This window comes from Martes martes, assembly GCF_963455335.1.
Source record: "Martes martes genome assembly, chromosome: 1".
In the NCBI taxonomy this organism is placed as follows: Eukaryota; Metazoa; Chordata; class Mammalia; order Carnivora; family Mustelidae; genus Martes; species Martes martes.
The window spans coordinates 119405885-119426923 of record NC_137888.1 but is presented as its reverse complement, the minus strand read 5'-3'; the positions used below and the strand labels follow the sequence as shown (position 1 = coordinate 119426923).

Sequence of the window (21039 nt, the reverse complement as noted above, 5' to 3'; positions counted from 1 at the left end):
GACAGACTCAGCCCCTGGCCTCAGGGAGCATCTAATCTGATAGGGGAGACATGGTCCTTGTCCTCAAGAGCTCCTGGTCTTGATGTGGGAGATGGAGCCCCGGCCCTAGCTCCCACTCTGATGGAAGGGGCAAGCCCTCTGCTCTGAAGTTCTCTGACATTCTGAGAAGGGCTGGCACTGGGTCCCAAGGCAGAAGCCCCAAAGGACAGAGCCCAGCAGCTGGCTGTCCCTCTGCAGACAGCATCCAGGGACAGGAGTGCGGTGTCTCCTTGAGGCGGAGAACCATCCTAGGCCCCCTGCTTATTTTTCTGGAAGGATGGTGCAGGCATTTCATCAGGGATGAGGAAAGTAGCTGCCACACACCCTAAGAAGGGAAGGGTGGGGCTGGCCAGCAGAGTGGGAGAAAATAGGGAGCTACCCCAGGACTCAGGCCGGGTCACCATCACTCCCAGGCAGCTTCCACCCCAGCCCCTGATCTCGGAGGTGGCAAGAGCGTCAGTCCCATTTCTCACATGAACAAGCCAACGCCCAGGAAAAGGGCCAGAGAGCCTCAAGCGGAAGGTCTCTGCTGTTCATTCTATTCTCCCACTGGCTCCACACTTGCCTTTGGGAGCCCCAGTGTCAGGGGCTGCGGGGGGGTGGGGAAGGGGGGGCGTGGCCAGGGCCCCAGCCTCAGAGCAGAGAGGCTGGCCCCGAAACAAGGAGACTGGAAACAAATGTGGGCATTATCACGCAGCACTCTAGGGTCCACGTCGTACACCCCTGTACTGCACAGAGTGCCCTGCACGCAGGAGGGGCCCACGGGTCTATGTGCTGTGGGACTTAGCATCTGTTCTGCTCCAGCAACCTGCTCTCAAGGGGATCAAATGATGGGCAGTGCTGTGTGCACACTTCCCCTTGGTTCATGCCTGTCCCTTCTCATGCTTTTGGCTGTCAGAGGGTGGGATTGAGAACTCTTCTTCTCCCCGACAGAGCCCACAGCTACTCCCACCAGGCTGGGAGCTCTCCGAAGACAGAAGTGACGTTTCCTCTGGAAGACGTGGGCTTGGTGGAACCAGATAGAAAAGTCCTACCAAGAGGGCCCTTAGTTCTCCCAGGCGCCCTGCTTATTTTTCTGGAAAGATGATGGTTCAGACAGGGCTAACAATCTTCTCCCCCATGAGCCCTTCCTAGGACTGAACATCCCTGAGGGCGAGAGAACAGGAACAGAGATGCTCTGTGGGGGTGGGAGGCATTTCTGGGGAATGATGAGCTTGGGGAGGCCACTGCCTTCCATCAGCCCTTCCTCCACCCTGACTCAGTGACCATCCTTTTAATCACGTCCCCCTGTGCACCCTGTGTTCAGCCTGGTGGGTGCAGGCTAGCTTTTCCAATGGGCTCTGGGTTGAGGGTGTGTGTTTATGCATACACATGCATGTCAGAGTGTGTGTGTGTTTGTGTGCCCATCTGTCCTGGGGAGCAATAATAGTTAATAAATAAGTGAATGGCAAAAATAGCCTCAAAGGAGCTGACAGGCAGAAGGCCAGAGCAGCCGGGCATGGGGCCAGCACCCTGAAATGCCAAATGTTAATTTAGCCAAAAAGAAAAAAGGTCCATTTCGAGACCGCTTCCATTAGCCAGGGTCAGGGTCTGTTGTGGTTTCTGGCGCTGGCCTAGCCCCTCCCTGGGCATCCTGAGTGCAGCCCAGGCACAGGGGGCCCCTGGTGCACCAGGAGGGTAGCAGCACTGGAGGGAAGGGGCCCTGTCTGGGGCACACGAGGTTAGGAACAGGCAGGAAGCCGGCAGGCCGCTTCCCAGCAGTTCTCCAACAGTCCACCCAGCTGGCCAGCCCTGTTTCTAGCCCCAAGGTCTAACCAGCTGGGGGAATGTTCTGGACATCATCACCAATCTCTTGACCAGGTCCTGTCCCACCTAGACACTCACTGAGGGGCTAAGCCATGTGTCTCAATGGCCTGGTTGTCCCTCACCCTCAGACCAGATCCCTCAAGTGTCTAGACTGGCCTCTCTCTGGACTTCTCCCCAGCTCAGAGTGCTCTCCACACTGAGGCCTCTGGTGGTCCGTGGGTGGTTTTTTTTGTCCTTTGCTGCCTGAGTACGTGTCTTAATGAAGTTACAGAAGAAAGTACGTCTGGGAAAAGTAGATGTGTATCCCCCTCTCCCCCAGGGCCTCTGACTCTTGAAAACCACTCTCAGTTTACTTACTGGCCTCTCTAAAACGGTCCTGATAGGGGATGCTGGTCACAGGCCTTATCTTCTCACAGCCTCCTCAGCGACAGCCACCACCATATTCAGGGGGGGACTGCCCAGCCCACTCCCCAGTTCACGCTTACCCAGGAAAGTCTTGCCCCAGTTCCCAGACTAGTCCCAGTCGGTTCTGGAAGCTGCCTTACTCCTAGGGGGTCTATGCCAGTCATCTGGTAGCCAGAATAAGGATGAGGCAAGCCTGAAATCAAAACCCCCGCCCCAGCACCTAGCCCTCCCTCCACTTAGCCTTCTTCTGGGAGGTAGTGCAATTTTCTTCTACCCTCTTTACTGCCATCCATGCTCACAGACATTGGAGAAAAACACTAGGCTCTTCTAGAATGTGTGGGAATTTAAAAGTACAAACTAGACACAGCCAGGACAGACCACAGGTCATTTATTCAGGGCATTTTAGTTGGGCAGGCCCTGTGCTAAGTCCTTTGTGTATATCGTCACATATAATGTCTGACACAAGCCTCCGAGCTCACGATTTGTATTAGATCCTATTTTATGCAAAACAGGCTCAGAAGGGACAGGGGCCTGCTAAGGAGGCCCAGAGGGATGCAGCAGACCTGGGGCTTCCGACCGTGTAGGCATAGGGAAGACAGTCGTTGAGCATGAGGCTCTACCTGGGGAAGCAGCCACTCCTACTGGGGACGGCGGGCAGGCAAGCAATGAACAAGTGAGTTCCATAGGCACTTTGTCGGGGGGTCTCTGAGAAAGGACAATACGTAATGGGACTCTGGGAGTGCAAGGAGCTCTGTTGGGGGTCAGCGAGGCCAAGACACCAGGTCCCAGAGCAGGGTAATGTTCTCAGAGACATGGGATCTCTGGGTACCTGGCTGGGCTGGCTGCGGCCGGGGGTCCCAAAGGGTTTCCCCAGGGAGAACTCAGAGGTTGAATGTTTGAGTGCTTAACATCTGGACAAAGGCAGAGCCCTAGGGATTCGAAGTCGGGGAGGCTGACATGGGATATTTAAAATCCAAGAAAAGGAAAGGAAGGATCCATCCCAGATCTCCCCAGAAAGGAGGTGATATCCAGTTGCCCAGAGATTGGAGAACTGGTGTCCTGGTTAGAGAGCACGAGGGAGCAGCTGGAAACCAAGGCAAGAAGAAACTAATAGGCTAATGCCCAGGTGCTCTCTGGGAACCTCCCTCTCTTGTCTGAAGGCCCCGACCCTCAAATCTCCACCCTCCCACTCCCCACCTCACCCAGTCTCAGGGCCAAGGTCAGCAGTCTCTCCACTCACATCCTACCCTCCCCACTTCAGCTCCCAACACCAACAGTAAAACCACATTTCTAAATACACATGGGGCCACATCCACTCACTGTCCATAAGAACCTTCTAGAGATCCTCTTTGCCTCCAAACAAACAAGACTTGGCCCAGAAATCTATACTCTTCCCAACCTAGTCCCACCTACTAGCCAGGCTCCCCTTTGCTGCAGCACTTCCCATTCCCACCAGGAAGAAGCCAGCACGTTTTATCTCTGGTGCCAACACTGAGGGCGCCCCACTGAGCCCGGGGGTGCGCGAGGTTAGAGCCTAGACTTGGAGCCAGGCTGCCCGGTTCATCGGTTCAGCTGGCTCTAACCTGCCATGTCTCAATGTGCCCATCTGCAGAATGGGGGTGACAACACCTGTGCTTATCTCATAGTGCAGTTGTGGGGTTTAAATGACTTAACACAACTGAAGCACTTAGAACAGAGCCTGGTACACTATTTATAGGTCTCCTCTCAAGGGAAGGGTCTGTGGCTGATTCATCTTGGTTCCCAGTGCTTAACACATGGGCCATATTTGCTAAACAACTCAGTCCACCAACCTGGACATCAGGACCTAGGCAGAGAGAGAAATGACACTGACAAAAATAAAGCCAAGTTAGGGATGCTGATGAATTTTGGTTTAGGACATACTAAGTACCAGGAGGTGGAAGGACACTGACCAGGAGGACTGGTGGACAGGGACCCATGACGGAGGTTAAAGCAGGAAAGAAGCATCCAGGAACCCTGTCGTGTCTGCTGCATGACTTTCAGTCCCCGCAGGGCTATGTCATTTTTTGTTCCCATAGCCCCTGAATTACCTGAATGTCAGAGAGAACTAGGTTCCTCCGAGACCACCAGAGTCCCCATTCCCCAGGGGATGGGGTTGGCCAAGGTGGTGGGAGCAAGTGGAAGAAGTCAGGGTGTGGCTAACCTGGTAGCTTCTCAGCTCTCTGGAAACCCAAGGCTGCCAGCGCCTGCACTCTAAGGAGGATAGGAATCCCCCCACCCCCACACCTGCACCGGACTGCAATGGGTCCTCCCAAGCTCACTTGCCCTCAGCCACTGCCCTGCTCCCTCCAGGCCTGAGCCATCCCTATTAGGCTCATTCCAGCTGGGGCTGTGGAGACCTAGTGGAAGTCTCCAAGCAGGTAGTGTTTACTCGCCTGTAGTGAATGAGTTAAGTGCTCCCTGTCATTCCAGGGCCAGCCTGGGGGGTGTGGAGGGGGCCCTCCTCGCCCAGGGGCCCAAGGCACCCTCTTCCTTCCGCAGTGGAACATAAAGAGGACCCTAGGGGAAGTGGGGTGGGCAGCCAACATCTGTTTCCTTAAGAGAAACCAGGTCTATTTTCCAAACCTGGGTTTAGGGTGATTTTCCTTTTACTTCCAGAAGATAAAAAGCAAATTTAAAGAAAAACGAAAACAAAACAAAAGACTACAGGAGAATGCAGGCTGGAACCTGTCTTACAGACCTGGACACAGCCTCACCTGGATGCCACTGCTTCCTCCAAGGAGAAGCAAAGAGCACCCCTGGGGGCTGTTCTGCCACCCCTATAAGCTCTCACCTGCCCCCACACCCACACTCCAGGATCAAAGCAGAGAATGACACCACTCCAGACCCAGCAGAAGTTCCCTAGAGACCTGTCTGCCAGTGCGATCTCCCCAGACACCTCAGAGGCAGAGGGTTTAAACCCACCCCACGGAAGAAAGGCAGGTGGGAAACAGGCAGGGGCAAAACACCCCACACAGGGAAGATGTCAGCTGGTGACTAACTGGCTTTTCTAGGCCATTGTCACCAATGCTGGAGAAATATTCCACTTTAAAAATAAATGTAAAGCAAAATCCAAAATTAACTCTCCCCAGATAACCCCTTTCCAAAAAAGACCACGGCGTAATCCACATGTGGCCATTCGCGTACAATTTAACCCAAGGACATCGCTCTGTCCTGGATAGGGGTGCTTTCCAGGCCTCCACCCCACACACCTGGTGTGTTTCCATCGTCCCAGTTCTCAGATGAACCCCGATTTCCTGTGCTTCTCTAGGTGTCCCCAGAGCGTGAAGGTTGAAGCAGAGCCCTTGTGCTTCCTGCCCTGATCTGAAGGTGCTGGAGAAGAAGTAACTTGAAGGTGTCTTCGCCACACAGGCTATAGCATTAAGTGCACACAGGGAGTCACTAACAACATCATCCCTTGCTTTTCAAGAAATCAAGAGTCAAAGAAGGAGTACCCGTAGTTAACAGCGCCAGACAAACCTCGCTAGTGACCTGCTGTGTCCCTCAGGGCAATTTCATTCATCCATCCCACAAATATTTTTTGAGCATCTACTACAGACGCTGTTCTCATTTACAGTCTAGGTAGAGGGACTCACAGAGGACCACGAACACTGCTGAGGTTGGGGAGGAAGGCCACGGGTGTTTGCACAATTTCCACCCACTCCGAAGGGAGAGGCCATGTACGGAAGACAGGACGGAGTTCGTGCGGACCAGAAGGGACCCAGGTGTCGCTGCCGGGGCCGCAGCCCATAGAGGGAGATTTGAGCCCCTGCTAGGGCGGCTCGGGCGAGCACATGGTGCGGCAGTCATTTCCAAAAATATTCCTGCCGTTATTACAGCACCATGCTCAGCCATTTATCGAGCCACGTTTGGGGCTAATTGCTGGTGATAAGAGCAACATAAATATACCGAGCCACAGCCTCGCCTGACAAGATTTTATACACCGACCACCAACCAAGTTTTCTTCCCATTACATGCCTGCAATAATTTTTAGTGGCCATCACTCTTTCCTGAATCACCACAATAAACCCTTTCGATATGAACAACTTGCCTTTCAGTATAGCCATAAATCAGACTCAGTGTCATCTACACGGTCTCTCGGCGGAGGGAGGGAAGCTCAGGGCGGTAGTTCTCCGCCCCGGTGCGCGGCCGACTCACCAGGAACATGAGAACTTGCAGACGCCCAGCTCCCCCCCACCCCCGGGGCCCCTTCCCCTGCATGAGCCTGGGTACCGGGGTTACGTAAGAACCCCTAGATGTGCCTTCACTTCCCACACATTAAACTCCGTTAGGTCTCTTGAGGTTAACCCACCCAGAGAGCTGAGGTCTTGGCCCTGGGAGTTTGAGGTGAAAAGCGGAGCACTCGGGAGCATGCGCCAACCAACTCGAAGGAAGCTGAGAATGTACTGCGGGAACCGCGATTCCACGGGATTGCTTTCAGAAGCATGAAGAACACTTTCTGGCATCTGTGTAGTTATCTGTGCCCATATTTATTGTCCTTATGGTTAAACTTGACTCCTGGCAAGTCTCTGGGGGTCTTCCCCACACCTTACAGCAGGAGTGGTGGAGTTGGGGAGGACTCAGGCAGCAGGAAAGATGAGAAAAAGAGGGGATTGGGCATCTGGGTGGCTCAGTCAGTTGGGGTCAGCCTTCGGCTCAGGTCATGATCTCAGGGTCCTGGGATTAAGCCCTGCATCAGGCTCCCTGCTGGGCGGGGAGTCTGCTTCTTCCTCTCCCTATGCGGCTCCTCCTCCTTGTGCTCTCTTGCTCTCTTGCTCTCTCTCTCTCTGTCAAATGAATAAATAAAACCTTAAAAAAAAAAAAGAAAAGAAAAAAAAGACAGGGGATTGAGGATGGGGTGGGGTAGGGTGGGGAGCAAACAGCGGCAGGGGTCCTGCTTGACGCCACCAGCCAGACCAGTAGGAAATCCGAGAGAGGGAAGAGGGTACAGAAGAAAAGCAGTGTTTTCTAACGCCATGACCCCAGGCACGTGGTCCCCCGCCAGTGGAGGACGAGCCTGCCCTGGTCCAGGGAGGGACACCACAAGGGACTCCTCTCTGCCAAGTCAGAAATCCCTGCGGAACCTGAGAATGGGAACTGTCCGCTGTCTTCCCACACTGCTGGGCAAGTAGGGACCAGACAGTCAATAGCATTCCGTAAAAACCCGGGTATTAAAGCAGACACAGACCCCTACCCTCAGAAAGCTGACTGTCAAGTAGAAAGATGGAAAAACGAGCCAAGACAAATTACATACCAGTGTAAGTACTACAGGGTAAAAGAAGAGGACCTTCTAATTAAGAGCCACAGGGTTCAATTGCAAAGGCAGGGCCCCTGGAGGGGCACAAGGCTGCCCTGCTCACCAAGGTTCAGCTCACGCACTGCTCCCCTGGCAGACTCCTCGGCTGAGATGTAGGGCTAAGATGCTGCCTGCTGGTGGTACCCAGTTGGGAAGTGGGGGAGGGTGGCGGATGGTTCCCTCCTGTGCAACAGGGTAAAATGTTGACAGGAACAGGGCGTTGGCCAGAGGCAGACTGGGGACTTGGCAGGCTAAGTAAACAAATAAATAGCTTTCCCATCCCCAAAAGAGAATGTGAAAATAAAGATCTTGAAATCCCACTTAGCAAAAAATGGCACTTGGGTAGGAGTTAATGTTTTCCTCTCATCTTCTTGAGAAGAGGGACAGGGAGAGAATAGGATGTGAAACAGGATGTTTGGGGTACTTTTTAAGATGTTGCTAGTTGTGAGGAGCCGGGCTTCAACGATATTGTAGGAACAATCTCATAAGCACTAAACCGCACATCTACTAGATGGTGCTGTCAGAAAGACCCGGGGTCTGACTTCCAGGCTGTACCAACGAGTACCATGACGCATCCCCAGCAGCCTCCTCCCTCCCCTCCCCTGCTCCACTTATGCCACTGTAAGAGTGGATAGGAGGCGGCCTCCCCCGAGGTAAGCCATCCTAGTGTCACTTCTGACCCCTCCCCTGGGTCTCAGTCCCTATTGCACAACCATAAAACCACTCAAGAGCTCTTCATCGGTAAACATCTGGTCCCAAGCAGCCCCTGAACACCACCAGGCTGCCTTCCCTCGCAGCATCGCAGGCTCAGGAAATGACAACTCATTGAATGCCCACCTGAGCCAGACACCATGAAGGAAGGAAGGCTATCACAAATAAAACACCATGCATTCCAAAACCCAACCGAGACAACTGCCTGACAACAGCTGTGCCTTCTCTAGCTTCTGTATGCACCATGAAGTGGAGGCAAGGCTGAGTCCAAATGTGAAAAGAGCGCTGGATTTGGAGTCAGAGATCGGGATCTATGGGGCAGGTTCCAAGCAAAATGACTAGCTGTGTGACCTAAATGAGGTCACTGAACCCCTCGGAACCCCTACTTCCCCCTCTCCAGCATAATATCAGTAACACAGATCTGGAATTGGGAATGCATTACTTTGTTTTGGCCACCCAATGTCAGATCCTGTCAATCAGGAATCTATCATACCCCGTGAACAGGCAGGAAACACTGAGGGGGCAGAGCAGCTCAGCTTGGGACAGAATGAGGGTTTTCTCTGGGCCTCTGGGCCTTAGAGCTCCTGTCTGCCCCATCCAAACCCATCATCTCCTCAGAACCCTCATGAGTAGCAGGGGAGATCACACATGGTAAAGTCCTTTGTTATCAGTCAAGTGCTAGTCAAATGGGAAAGTGAGTCATTAAAAAAGAGATGGGGGGCGCCTGGGTGGTCCAGTTAGTTAAGCATCAGGTCAGGATCTCGGGTCATGAGATCAAGCCCCGCATTGGCTCCTCACTCAGCACCCAGGCAGTGTATATTTATAGAGATATATTTTTTTAATTGTTTTTTATACTCCACTTCATTCCTCTCGTCCAGCAACAACCACTCTACTAGTGACAAAGGTTACCAGGTAGGAGTGAGGGGCCCAGGCAGGACTAAGTTCTTTTTTTTTTTTTAATTGTTTTGATTTATTTGACAGAGAAAAACACAGCAAGAGAGGGAACACAAGCAGAGGGATTGGGAGAGGGAGAAGCATGCTTCCCGGCAAGCAGGGAGCCTGAAGCGGGGCTGGATCCCAGGACCCTGGGATCATGACCGGAGCCAAAGGCAGAGGCTTAATGACTGAGCCACCCAGGCGCCCCAAGACTAAGTTCTGAGCCTGCCACCGAGTGTTGCACCCAATGCATGTTTACCCCCATAAGCCGCCTCTCCCCTTTCCTGGTGTTTAAGTCAGACCTGGATTAGAATCCCCATTTCTCAACTCTAGATTTGGATTCCCCACAGGAAAAGATCCTGCAACAAGGATTCAAGTACAAGTGGTTTACCTGGGAGGTGACCCCAAGAAACACTAAAGGGGAATGGAGGAGTGAGACGAGGAAAGGAAGAAGGCCCAGAAAAAGGAAACATCATCAAGCCTGTTACCACTGTGGGCAACTAGGGCCGACAACTTCCTTGGGGTGGAGAGCCGGTAGAACACATGTCTCAGAGTGAGACTCCCCACACCCCAGGGACAAGGGAGCTGGGGTATCCCTCCACCAGCACACGATGGTCACTGGTTGAGAGCCACTCTCGGGCTGGAGATGCCCAGCAATCTGACCTGCCACACGGGGAAGCAGAGAAGCTCAGGGCCAGAAAATCCCTCAGGTACTTACGGCTGGCCAGAGTGGAAAGGTACACGCCCAGGGAATATGGGGGCACGCCATAACATCTGCTCTGTCACAGGCTGTGTGACCTTGTCACCAGCTGTGTGACTTACCTTCTCTTATTTCATTATCCGAGCCCTGAAATGAGGATAAAAATGTCTTTCTCATAGGGATATTACGATTTAATGAGGTCATGTATGGAAGGGATTAGTTCCTTCCGGTTCAGGCTCCTAGTAAACATTCAGTATATACTCATGGTTTATAATCAATAATCTTTGTTTTTTGTTTTGTTTTGTTTGTTTGTTTTAAAGATTTTATTTGTTTGACAGAGAGACATGGCAGAGAGAGGGAACACAAGCAGGGGGAGTGGGAGAGGGAGAAGCAGGCTTCCCACTGAGCAGGGAGCCCGATGCGGGGTTCCATCCCTGGACCCTGGGATCATGACCTGAGCTGAAGGCAGACGTTTAACGCCTGAGCCACCCAGGCTCACCCAGGCACCCCATATAATCAATAATCTTTCAAGACTTCTTACTTTTGGAGGGTTGAGGTAGGAAGAAAACAAAATTTAGGGAAGAAGAATGATCTAGAATCACCCACCACTTACTTCCCTACAGACAGCCATATAATCAGTGCCTGAAGAAAGTTCTGGAAAGACATTCAGTGGACCCCAGACCCACCAAGGGTCATTATACAGAAACCCAACCAACCTGCTCCAATGTCGAATGATAGCAAAAAAAAAAAAAAAAAAAAAAAAAAGGCAGAAAAAAACAAAAACAAACTAAAATTAGATTAAAGGAGGCATCTTCGTGGTCCCTTCCATCAAAACCCTCTATTTTATAAAGGATTTCCGACCCAGATGGGGAATGAGACTTTAAAACAGGCAGGCAGCCAGTGTGGGCTGAGAAACCTTCTTGAGGGAGGAAAGCCCCCAGACAATGCCCCATCTCGATTACTTTGCCTAGGCCTATCCCAGAGGCCCATGCCTGAGAAATTTCCAGCCTGCTCCCAGCTCCTGAAGCAGTTGTGTCCTAAAGTGAGTTCCAACAAACACTATTTTTTCTATTTTTATTTTTTAAGAGTTTTCATCTATCTATTGGACAGAGAGAGAGAGAAAGCCTGAGAGTGAGCACAAGCATGGGGAGCTGCAGAGGAAGAGAGAGAAGCAGACTCCCACCAAGCAAGAAGCCCGATGCGGGGGCTTGACCCCAGGACCCTGGGATCATGACCTGAGCTGAAGGCAAACGCTGAACCCACTGAGCCACCCAAGCGCCCCCCAACAAACACTACTGACCCCTGTTATGTTCCTTAAAAAATGGATTCTAGGGTCAAATATGCTTGATAAAGGCTTATGATATCCCCCCCTTGACAAATTTTAGTATGCATTAACACATCCAAAGCTTTGAAGTCCTACGGTAAAGAATTCTATTTAAGGCAGTATGTCCAAAGCTCATCTGACACAGAAGCAAATGTGTGTAGGCAAAACATCTATTAACATCCCTCCAAAGGACACTTAGAGTCTGGGCTATTGGCAGTCCTGGGTGCCGGGAGCCAGCCTCTGAATCGCACCCCACCCCCTGCCATGGCCTAGCACAGTGCCTGGTATACAGTAGGTGCCTAATAAACAGCTGCTGTCTGACTGAACGGGGAGAAGGCTGAAAGAATGACTTAATAATGGTTTTCAGATCTGTGAAGTGATATAGTATCGGCAGTGCCAGGCGACAGCTCTCCGTTTCCAAGAAGGCACACGTTTTAGATTGCAGCAGGAGGGATTCTGGAAGCCTTGCTTGGAGTTTCGGATTGCAATCCACCAAAATAGGCTTCCAAGCCAAGCTGCATCGCTTCCTTCTGTGGAGGTGTTGGTCTAGCACTTCGGCACAACAGAGTCTGTGTGCAGCCGTCCACCCACCCCACCGCCCATTCATTCACTCATTCAAACCCTCACTGAGCACCTACTATGTGCCAGGCACTGGGGTCCCCGAGGACCCCTTCCAAGAGCCAACTGAGACTGCAGTGAGCTGTGCGATAAAGCCCAGGGACCCCTATGGGGAAGGGAGGGGACCACCCAAGTGTGAGGTCAGGAAGCCTCAAGCCTGAAAGCAACAGCTCATAACCCACTACAAGCAAGGAGGGGGTGGGAGGATCACACGCTGACACATGAGGCTGGCCTGAAGAATAAAGCCACTACTGTCTCCCCGTGTTTGTTTGTCTTTCCCCCTTTTCTGGTAACTACATCCCATTGTTCCCAGACAGCATCCCTGCCCCCACGGCCAGGCCAGGCCCCATCCTCAGAGCTGCAATCTCCTCTCGCTTTCCTGAAGCCCTACTCCTCCTTCAAACCTACCTCTTGCCCCACTCCTTGTTCTCCCCATCCTGTGCATCTGTTCTGGACCAGGGTATCCTCGGTATTTTTCATAACCACTACCAGACAAAGGAATGAATAAACCAGGACTCAAACCGAGGTCGACCTTTCTGCTGAATGCCCCCCAGCACCACCACCAAGGGTGAGCCACAGAGGGCCACAGAGGGCTATGTCTCAAACCGGAGGCAGGGGATGGGAAAAGTTGGGGGGAGAATATGAGTCCAGATCTGGGGCATCCCTTCCATCCTGTCTCACCACCACCCATCGCCTTCCAGACCTGCATCTTCCCATCAGCACATCCTGGCCAGCCCCACCTGAAAGTCTCACATCAGGTCTGCTATGATTTTGCTTTTTTAAATTTTTTATTTAATTTTTTACGTTTACGTAATCTCTACACCCAACGTGGGGCTTGAACTCAATCCCAAGATCCAGAGTCATACTCTCCACTGACAGAGCCAGCCAGGTGCCCTCCCCTGCTCTTGCTTCTTTCAAACAGAGCCTGAGATGGGCATGACAACAGAACACCCCAACAGGGCTTAGGGGACAGTCACACTGATGCCGGGTACTAAACCCCAGACTCCTAGGGTCAATGGTGACCCAAGAAGTCATCTTGGTCAATGATCCCAAGCCTAAGCATCCATCAAGATCACCTGGAGAACTTTGAAAACTAGATCCAAGCTGTTTAAAAAAACAGATCCATTCCTGGAGCCCAAGCCAGACCTCTGAAAGCAGAACCACTTCCTCAGTAACAGGTGCAGCTGAGGCCAGCCAGCCTCGACTTGAAAGCCTCCACTGCCCCGGGAGGCATCTGGTTCAGTGGCTGCTGCCCCAAAGTCTGGAAAGGTACTTCCTTCCTGGAGCTGAAATCTGTCCACTGCTTCCACCCACTTACCCCAACCCTGCCCTTGGGAGCAACTAAAAGTAAATTTAGTCCCTCTTCTAGTGTCTGGTAACAAGGGTCCCAGCAATGATGTCTTGCCCAGCTATTTTCTTACCCTGCTATAGCCTGCTCTCCTCCCAGCTGAATCTCTCCCAGCCTTTCAAATGTTCTCTCGGAAGTCAAGTCTCCAGTCCCCTTCCCAACTGGTCACCTTCCTCTAAACTCCAGGATCAACAACAGTATTTCAAAGGAGGCCTGAATCCTCCCAGGAACTGGGTATGTCCATTAACCCACTGGTCTTCTCAAACAGCCAGTCTGAAATGCAGGCTCATTTTGAACACACAGTCCATTACCTAGAAACCCCCAGACTTTGTTTGCAACCTTATAAGAAGAGAGATCTTCCCTGTCCTACATCTGGACAGTGCCTTGAAAAACTGGGAGGAGGAGGTGGGAAATAGGGCTTTCTAACTCTCTCCATGAAGTTTTGGGTCTGGCAGAGAACATTAATGCTGATCCTGCCCTCAGTTAGCTAGTTGCCCCCATCTGATAAGCATGGATGAAAGGAGACGATTGTAAAACATAACTTATGTAACGGCACCCAAAGGATTGATGGGCATGAGTTTCCAACCCTACCTGAGAAGTAAATGACCAGGAGCTGGACCCCCACCCAAGATACACATAGTTAACTGAGGCAGGCGTCATGGACAGGACATCTCCCATAGACAGGCTGGTACAGTCACAGGAGTATCCCATCTGGCCTTGCCCAACACCCACTCCATCTCTGGCTGGGACCAAGGCTGTACTTTTCATGACCCTTAGGAGAACAAGAGGCCTGGCCCAGCGTAGGCCAAAGCCCTGCTTCTGCTGCCAGCTGCCCCTCAGAACAGGTGACCGGTGGCCAGGGCCCATCTGCATGGGAAAGCGTCTGTCCAGAACTTTTATACTGATTGTTGAAACTTTTCTGTGAGATTGGGCAGGTTCCCACGACCAGGCTCAACACAGCGTCTGTGTCCTCTTTATAGACAGACGTGAGCACGCTGTTCTGTGTTCACGGCACACACACCTCAGGCTCTTGCTCCAGATCAAATCTTAGATGGAATTACGAACACTGAACATTCCCACAAATACGGAAGCTGGTCATGTTCCTCGGCTGGGTCTCTGGCCTGCCTGACGTCCTCCCACTCGGAAACAAGGCACCCCGGGATCTGGAAGACAACCCCCTACCCAGAAGCCCTGCTTGACGCCCCCCCCCCAGGCTTCTGCTCCCCTCCAAACACCCCTGCCCAGTGGCATCGGGAAGGGGGCAACATAACTGAAAACAATTAGCAAAAAAAATTGGCAAAAACAATTAGCCTTGAGCTAAGATGAGCAGACCCTCCTGGGCTCCAAACTCAGAGCCCACCCCCACCCCACCCCAGACAGACTGCTGCCAGATCTCTCCTGTCCAGAAATGCGAGTGATAGGGGCAGTAACTAGTGGCCAGAAATTCCCAGGCACTGTGGTGGAAGAGTGTCCTCCTTCACAGCACCCCAGCAAGCAAGGAGGGAGTGGCCGGCGGCAACCCCAGTGACCCACCACACACACCTCTGCGCCGAGCTCCCGAGCAAGGAGGCAGCCTTTTAATGGGGCTCACTGGGCAGCTGAGTGAGTGGGCAGCAGGCAGAATCTTCGAAAGGGAAGGATCAGAGCCCTATATTTCAGAGGAGCTGGCCACTCGAGTCTAGCCCCCAGCTTCATTAGGGATAGTAGGGGATGTGTACCCAGAATACTTCCCCAAGGAGCCAGAGGTCAAGGTCGGAAGGCAGTCAAGGCCCAGAATCAGAAAGACCAGCCACCAGCCAAGAAGAAACAGGACAGAGCTGCAGTGATCTCCTTTGGAAGTCAACACAAAGCCATCCCCAGGCCCACCTCCATTGCTGGTGTCAGCCCATGCAATGGACACACATACACACACACACCAGACACATGTGTGCACACGCACACAGGCAGACACACCCGCGCATGCACAGCAGTCAGTTCACGCTCGGCAGCCCCTCCCCCCACCAGCCAGCCCGCTACAGACACTCACACGTGCTCACAGCCACAGAACATCACCCACACAGCGCCTGTGCCTCTCTGATCTCTGGGACAACTGCTGATGGTTACAGGTTCAAACAGGCACAGAGGAAGAAACACAGGCAATCATGGGGTTTCTCCAGAAGGGTCATGGCTGGAAGAGAGGAAGGAGGTGATGGGGGCGGGGGAGGAGGACTGGTCATCCCACACCACGAGGGCAGCTTCTCGAAGCTCTCCCAAGCTCACAGGGACCCGCACAGGGTCAGAATCTTCTCAGAAATAATAATAATGATACCCCACGTCTGAACAGCACTCTCTACTTTCCTCTCCCATCTGTCATCACCACGTGGAGTAACACCGGACAGTAGGAATGTTCATCCCCTCGGAACAGATGACCACCGGCACCCACGGAGCCCAGAGAGATTTTCTCCAAAATGATCTTTAATAGCTGAGCATATGTGTTGGTTGTGCGAGCGTGCTTGTTTGTGTGTGAGTGCGTGCAGAGGCTTTATGTAGCAGAGTGGGATACAATCAAACAAAAATGAGGTTGCCATGGCAACAGGCTCCAGCATCATTGCAGCCCTATTAACACAAGTGAGGAATGTGTTTGGCAGATGCTCGAGTGTTATTTATGGTATGGGTGTAGCAGAGGGACTTCTAACAGGCAAAGAAGGAGAAAAAAAAAACAAGCCCGTGATGCTCCTACTGTACCCCACGGAGCAGACAACGGTGAGACAAGATCACAGGAGAAGCTGGGAGGCTGCAAACAGGGAGTGAGAGATGGGGAAGTAGCACAAGCCGGCAGGCAGATAAGAGAGGAAAGGTGGGCAGAGAGCAACAGGGAACTGGAAGGGGGGCGGGAGGAGAGAGGAAGTGAGAGAGAAAGCAGAGGGGGAGGGTGATGGATGCTGGGGGTAGAGCTAGAGCAAAAGACATAGGAAGGGAAGAAACACCGTCCTCCAGAGACGGCTACCTCTCGTTTATCTTTTGAGGAAAAACCGTCAGGAGGCACTGGTTCAGAAACCAAGTACTTCTCCTCCTAACTGGAGCAAAGGATGGAGCCCCGAACATAAGGAGGGGGAGGGAAAGAAGAAAATACCCGGGTCAGATAATGATGTTGAGGACGTGGGCTATGGGAGCAAAGGGGCTGGCCCTGCAGGAGAAGAGAAGAATACGGTTTTCCGAGAGCCTATTATGTGTCCGAGGCACTGTGGGGCGGCGAAGGGGGGGAGGATTCCCAATGCCCCAACATTAGAAACCATGCACTACTCCCCCATTTCCCTGGACATGTGTCTTTATCACAGAAAAGAACAAGGCATGTAATGCAAGCCAACCTCAAACAACGGCTGCTCTGAGGCAGAGGTTAATGCTAGACTGTCCCACTAATGGTTCCCTACCATCCATCACCGTTTGGTCAAGAAACACAAATTTTCTACCAGGCATAACCAAATACAAACCCCGCTAAAATACAGTTTTCTCTGAAGGCAAGGAGAATGTTTGCATTCCCTCGTCCTGGACCATTGCTAACAAGCTTCGCTGTCCTCAACGGAGCAGAATGTGAGAAGTTAAGTGTAAATCCACCCAAAAGCCTAGAGCCAAGTCTAAAGACCATAACAGGTAAAAGTAACCTGGATGGGGAGGTGGTGAAGGTGGGGGAGAGAAGGGAGATTTGCTGGAGAAAGAAGGGGAGCCCCTCAGACAGTTCCTCTGCTGTGGCCAGGGCATTCGTATGCTAAGATGGGGCTGGAGCACCCCAGGACCAGAACTCCTTTCTTGGGATCTGACTCCAGTCCCTTGAAACCATACATCTAGGATGGCTTAGGGCTAGTTCAGAGAAAATACCCTGAACGATCCTAGAAATTTCTGCTTCTCCATGTGGATGACATGCACTTCCCTCTGCAGAAAAGCTACACCCATCCAAGCAACCTGCCTCCCACCCAAGCCAGGAACAACACCCAAAGATACGACATCCCTATGAGAGCCTGGGTCCTCAGGTCAGAAAGACTCGGAGCCTATATAAGCACTAACAATACCAGTTAACTTTTTCTTATACCCCCACCTCTCGATAGGTTTCTCTGTCAAGTTCAAAGCTGATCTCTGAAGATTTTTTTTCCTTCTGATCCCAGATCAGAAAAACTTGAAGCTTCAAGAGCCCCACCTACTCCACTCACTGGAACACAACCAAACTGGCAAGCAGTTATTAAATCCCTACTAAGTACCCGAAAATGTGCTAGACAAGGGAGAGGGTGGAGAAGGATCAAGAATCCTGCATGCAAGGAGCTTACATTGGACGGGGAGCAAAACCAATGGGCGCTGGAAAATAAGTAAGTGCTCCGCTGTGTGGCTCACACTCTATTGTTAACCATGCAGAAGAGGGAAAGGCCAGTGTGGCTGGACTGGAAGGAGGGGCTCCTGGTAGGAGGTGAGGCTTGGCACAGAGAGTGAGGCTTGGCACAGAGGTGGGAACTGGAAGGAACATACACAATTCTCTCATTCTCGAGAAAAGAACCCGGGGCCCAGAGAGGCTGCAGATCCTCTCCCTCCCAGTTACAGAGTACTTTGGAGGTGCAGCTAGAGCCCAGCTCCCTGAAGCCCATACGGGTGTTATTCTCTGTGGAGAGATGGGTACCACACCCAGGAAGCTGGGGGCACAGAAAAATCCCTCAAAGAATATGCAGTACTCAACAGGATCAAAGCCTGAGAAAAGGCATCAAAAGCGGGGAGAAGGGGAAGGGTATGCCAACGGAATATGGTTAGAGGGTCTATCAGAGGACGCAGACATCTGGAAAGGGGTGGGGTGCAGTGGGGTCCACGGTCAAGAAACTAGCCTAGTCAAGGGCTCACCTGAGTCTCACAGCTGAGCTGCACTGAAGCAGGGGTCAATGCCTGAGCCCCATGCAGCTCCAGACAAGGCCACTGCTAAAGGAAGCAGGTGTGCCTATCAGAGGGGCCGGTCTCACCGGAGGTGGGGAGACCAAGCGCACCTTTCTCCCAGAAGCCTTCAGTGGAGTCACCAGTTAACCAAACAGAGGTTTTATTTCCTCCAGAGCCCACCGTTCTGAGCGAATGGAACCAGTCTCAGCAGGAAGAAAGAGCCCCCACCACAAGCAATAGCCAGGAACACCCTAGGAAAGGGGTCACGCCACCCAACGCTAGCTTTCTGCTCAGCCCAGGAGCGGGACTACCACACACACATCTCAGAGGCCCCTTCCCACCTTTGCTAAAGGCAGGTTGTTTTGGTTTTGGTTTTGGTTTTGGTTTAGGGCACTTTCGTAAACAAAACAAACTTCTCAGTCCTCCCTCAAGTTCAGGGATCTCTCCAGCTTGAGAGATGGAAACCCCCTTGGCCTCAGACAACTGGCAGGGTTATCATTTCTCCTCCTTGAGACCAGGCAAGGGGAGCCCAGGAGCTCCCCTCCCCAACCCTCTATCCAGGAAACAAACGAGGAGGGAGAGGCTGCATTTTTCTTTTCTTTTCTTTTTTTTTTTTTTGTGAGGGGCCTTTTATATACGGGGCCAGGGGAGGGGAGGGGGACTTCGCCATAGAATTTTCTCCTCCAACTCTCCTTCCTCACGCCTTCTCCCCACACTAGTGGCTACGTGTCCTCTCCGGGGGCAACGGTATCATTTGTAAATGGACATGCTGGGGCTCAGAGAGGGTTAAGAGGCTCTATAGACACCATTGACTGGAACAGCCAAGTCGCTCTGGCTCTTTCACTGCTTTGGAAAGGGTGATGGGGCTGCTTCTCTTTGGAGTCAGCCCGAGGCCTGTGCACCCCACAATCCATGGCCCTACGGCCAGATGGTCTCCTACCTGCTTGAGCAGGAACTGGTCCTGGGCGTTGGTGCGCAGGGCTATGGCCAGGTGGAGGGCAGACAGGAGCACTCCGCTGAGTACCGCGGCCCGCATGCGCACAGGCAGCAACGTGTAGATGGTGTAGATGAAGAACACGGTCCACCAGATGCCCTCCGAGGCGCTGCGTGGCTGGGGCAGCAGCAGGCCCACCACCTGGACGGCCAGCACCACGGCGATGAGCGCGTAGCAGGCCAGGCCCATGTGGTCCTGGTGGAAGGCGGCACGGTTGCAGAGCACAGCCATGACGAGGATGACACCTACCGCAGCCGCCAGCACTGCCAGGTAGGGCAGCTGGAGCGGGGGCCGCGCCGCGTGGAAGGCCAACATGACGAGACACACGAGTACCAGCACGGCCATGAGCATAGTGAGGCTGCTCTGGTTCAGACGGAAGAAGTAGCGCTGGTACAGCCGCTCCAGCTTGTCCGACGGGAACTTCTTGGAGCGGAATATCTGCAGCAGCGCCAGGCAGCAGGCGCCCAGCGACAGCACTGCGCCGGGCCCCGCGCCTGATTCTGCCGAGCTGCCGCCATCCCCAGACCCTTCGTCGCCCTCGACGGCGCCGGCCTCCAGCTCGTCCACCGCGCGGCCCTTGCCCCGCCGCTCCTCCAGGCCCAGCTCCACCGAGCGAGGGCGCACCTCTGTCCCGCCGGCCGCGGCCGCCGCCGCCGCCGAGCCGCCACCGCCGCCCGCAGGGGGCGCCCGGGTGCTGCCCCCGCCGGCCGCGCCCCGCCGCTGCCGGCGGCTGCCGCGACCGCAGTCGTCGCCGCCGCGCTCCTGCCAAGCCGACTTGGAGCGGAAACTGAAGCCGAAGCCCCCGGCCAGGGGGTCGTCGCCGCTCAGCGGAGGATCGTCGTCGTCGTCGCTGCGCCAGCGGTTAGCCAAGCGCTGCTGCTGCTGCTGCTGCGGGGTCACCGCCCCCCCGGGTTTCTTGGTGCAGCCGCGGGTCGAACCCCCGGGGGCGTGGGGGTAGCCATTGGCGCGGGAATCCGCTTCCCCCCACGCCGAGCGGTGTTCCGGGCCTCCCCGGGACGCCGGCGCCGCAGCTGTCTGCGCCGCGTAGCCCGGGGGGCTCACGCTTTTGGAGCCGGACATCCCCCCCTCGGCCTCGTCGTCTTCTTCCTCTTCCCCCCGGGGCCGGGCCGGGGGTCTCCAAGGGGACGGCGGACGGCCGAGCAGGGGGACCAGGCTGGGGTCACACGTCGAGGGCGGCCCGGGGCCCTGCGCAGCAGCGGGGCATCTTGGCACCCCCGTCCTGAGCGGAGAAGCAGAGCAGCAGGAGGGCAAGCGGGTAGGCAGGCACAGCCCCGAGGTGAGAAGTGGCTGAGAATCCGCGTCCGGAGTCCCAGGTCCGAGATGGAGTTGGCTCCGAGCTGGGGCAGCTGGGACTGCTCGAGTGGCTGCGCCGCGCGCAGAGGGACGTCCGGACTCCTGGTTCGCGTCGAGCTCGACGAGGACCGGAGTTGTTGCGGACAAGGCGGGACGGAGAGGTGTCCTTGCGGGCGGCGCCTCCCCGGGGCTGGCAATGCCGGGGCGCGGCGCTCGCAGATTCTGTCTAAGCGGGGCCCAGCGGCACACGCGGCGAGGCGGCGGCTAGGGCGGCGAGGCGGGGGTCCCGGCGTGGAGACCGAGCGGGTACCCTTTCCTTGCGGCGGACTAGGAGCGACTGGGAGGTGCGGGAGCCAGGCAGCATTATTTTCTTACGAGGGGTGGGGAGGTGGGATGGGGGGTGGAGAGGACGGGGGAGGGGGCGGCGGGCGGAGCAACAGCTCCGGGGCCCTGGGGGGTGGGTCCTGGAGCCCAGGGGGGCCGTCGCCCGCATCCCCCACCTCCCACAGCGAGAGTGGGAGCGAGGCCCCCGCGAAAGCCGAGCCGAGCTTTCAGCGCGTCCGCGCAGGGGGCGGGGGCGAGGACCGGCTCCAGTGGCGCGGCCCTTCCCCTCTCGCCTCCCCCTTCCCCCCAAACCGAGCGG

General features: G+C 54.2%; 1 protein-coding gene across 1 annotated transcript in view; it reads right to left on the bottom strand.

Annotated features, from left to right (window-relative positions):
* The window catches only part of ADCY5 (adenylate cyclase 5), a gene marked incomplete at its 5' end in the record, with an annotated part of 147012 nt that extends 126850 nt beyond the window's left edge, over positions 1-20162 (bottom strand). The window contains one exon of the mRNA XM_080809387.1: positions 19029-20162. Coding sequence (XP_080665513.1) covers positions 19029-20162 — 1134 coding nt within the window. The remainder of the gene's footprint in view (positions 1-19028) is intronic.
* Positions 20163-21039: the final 877 nt, after the last annotated feature.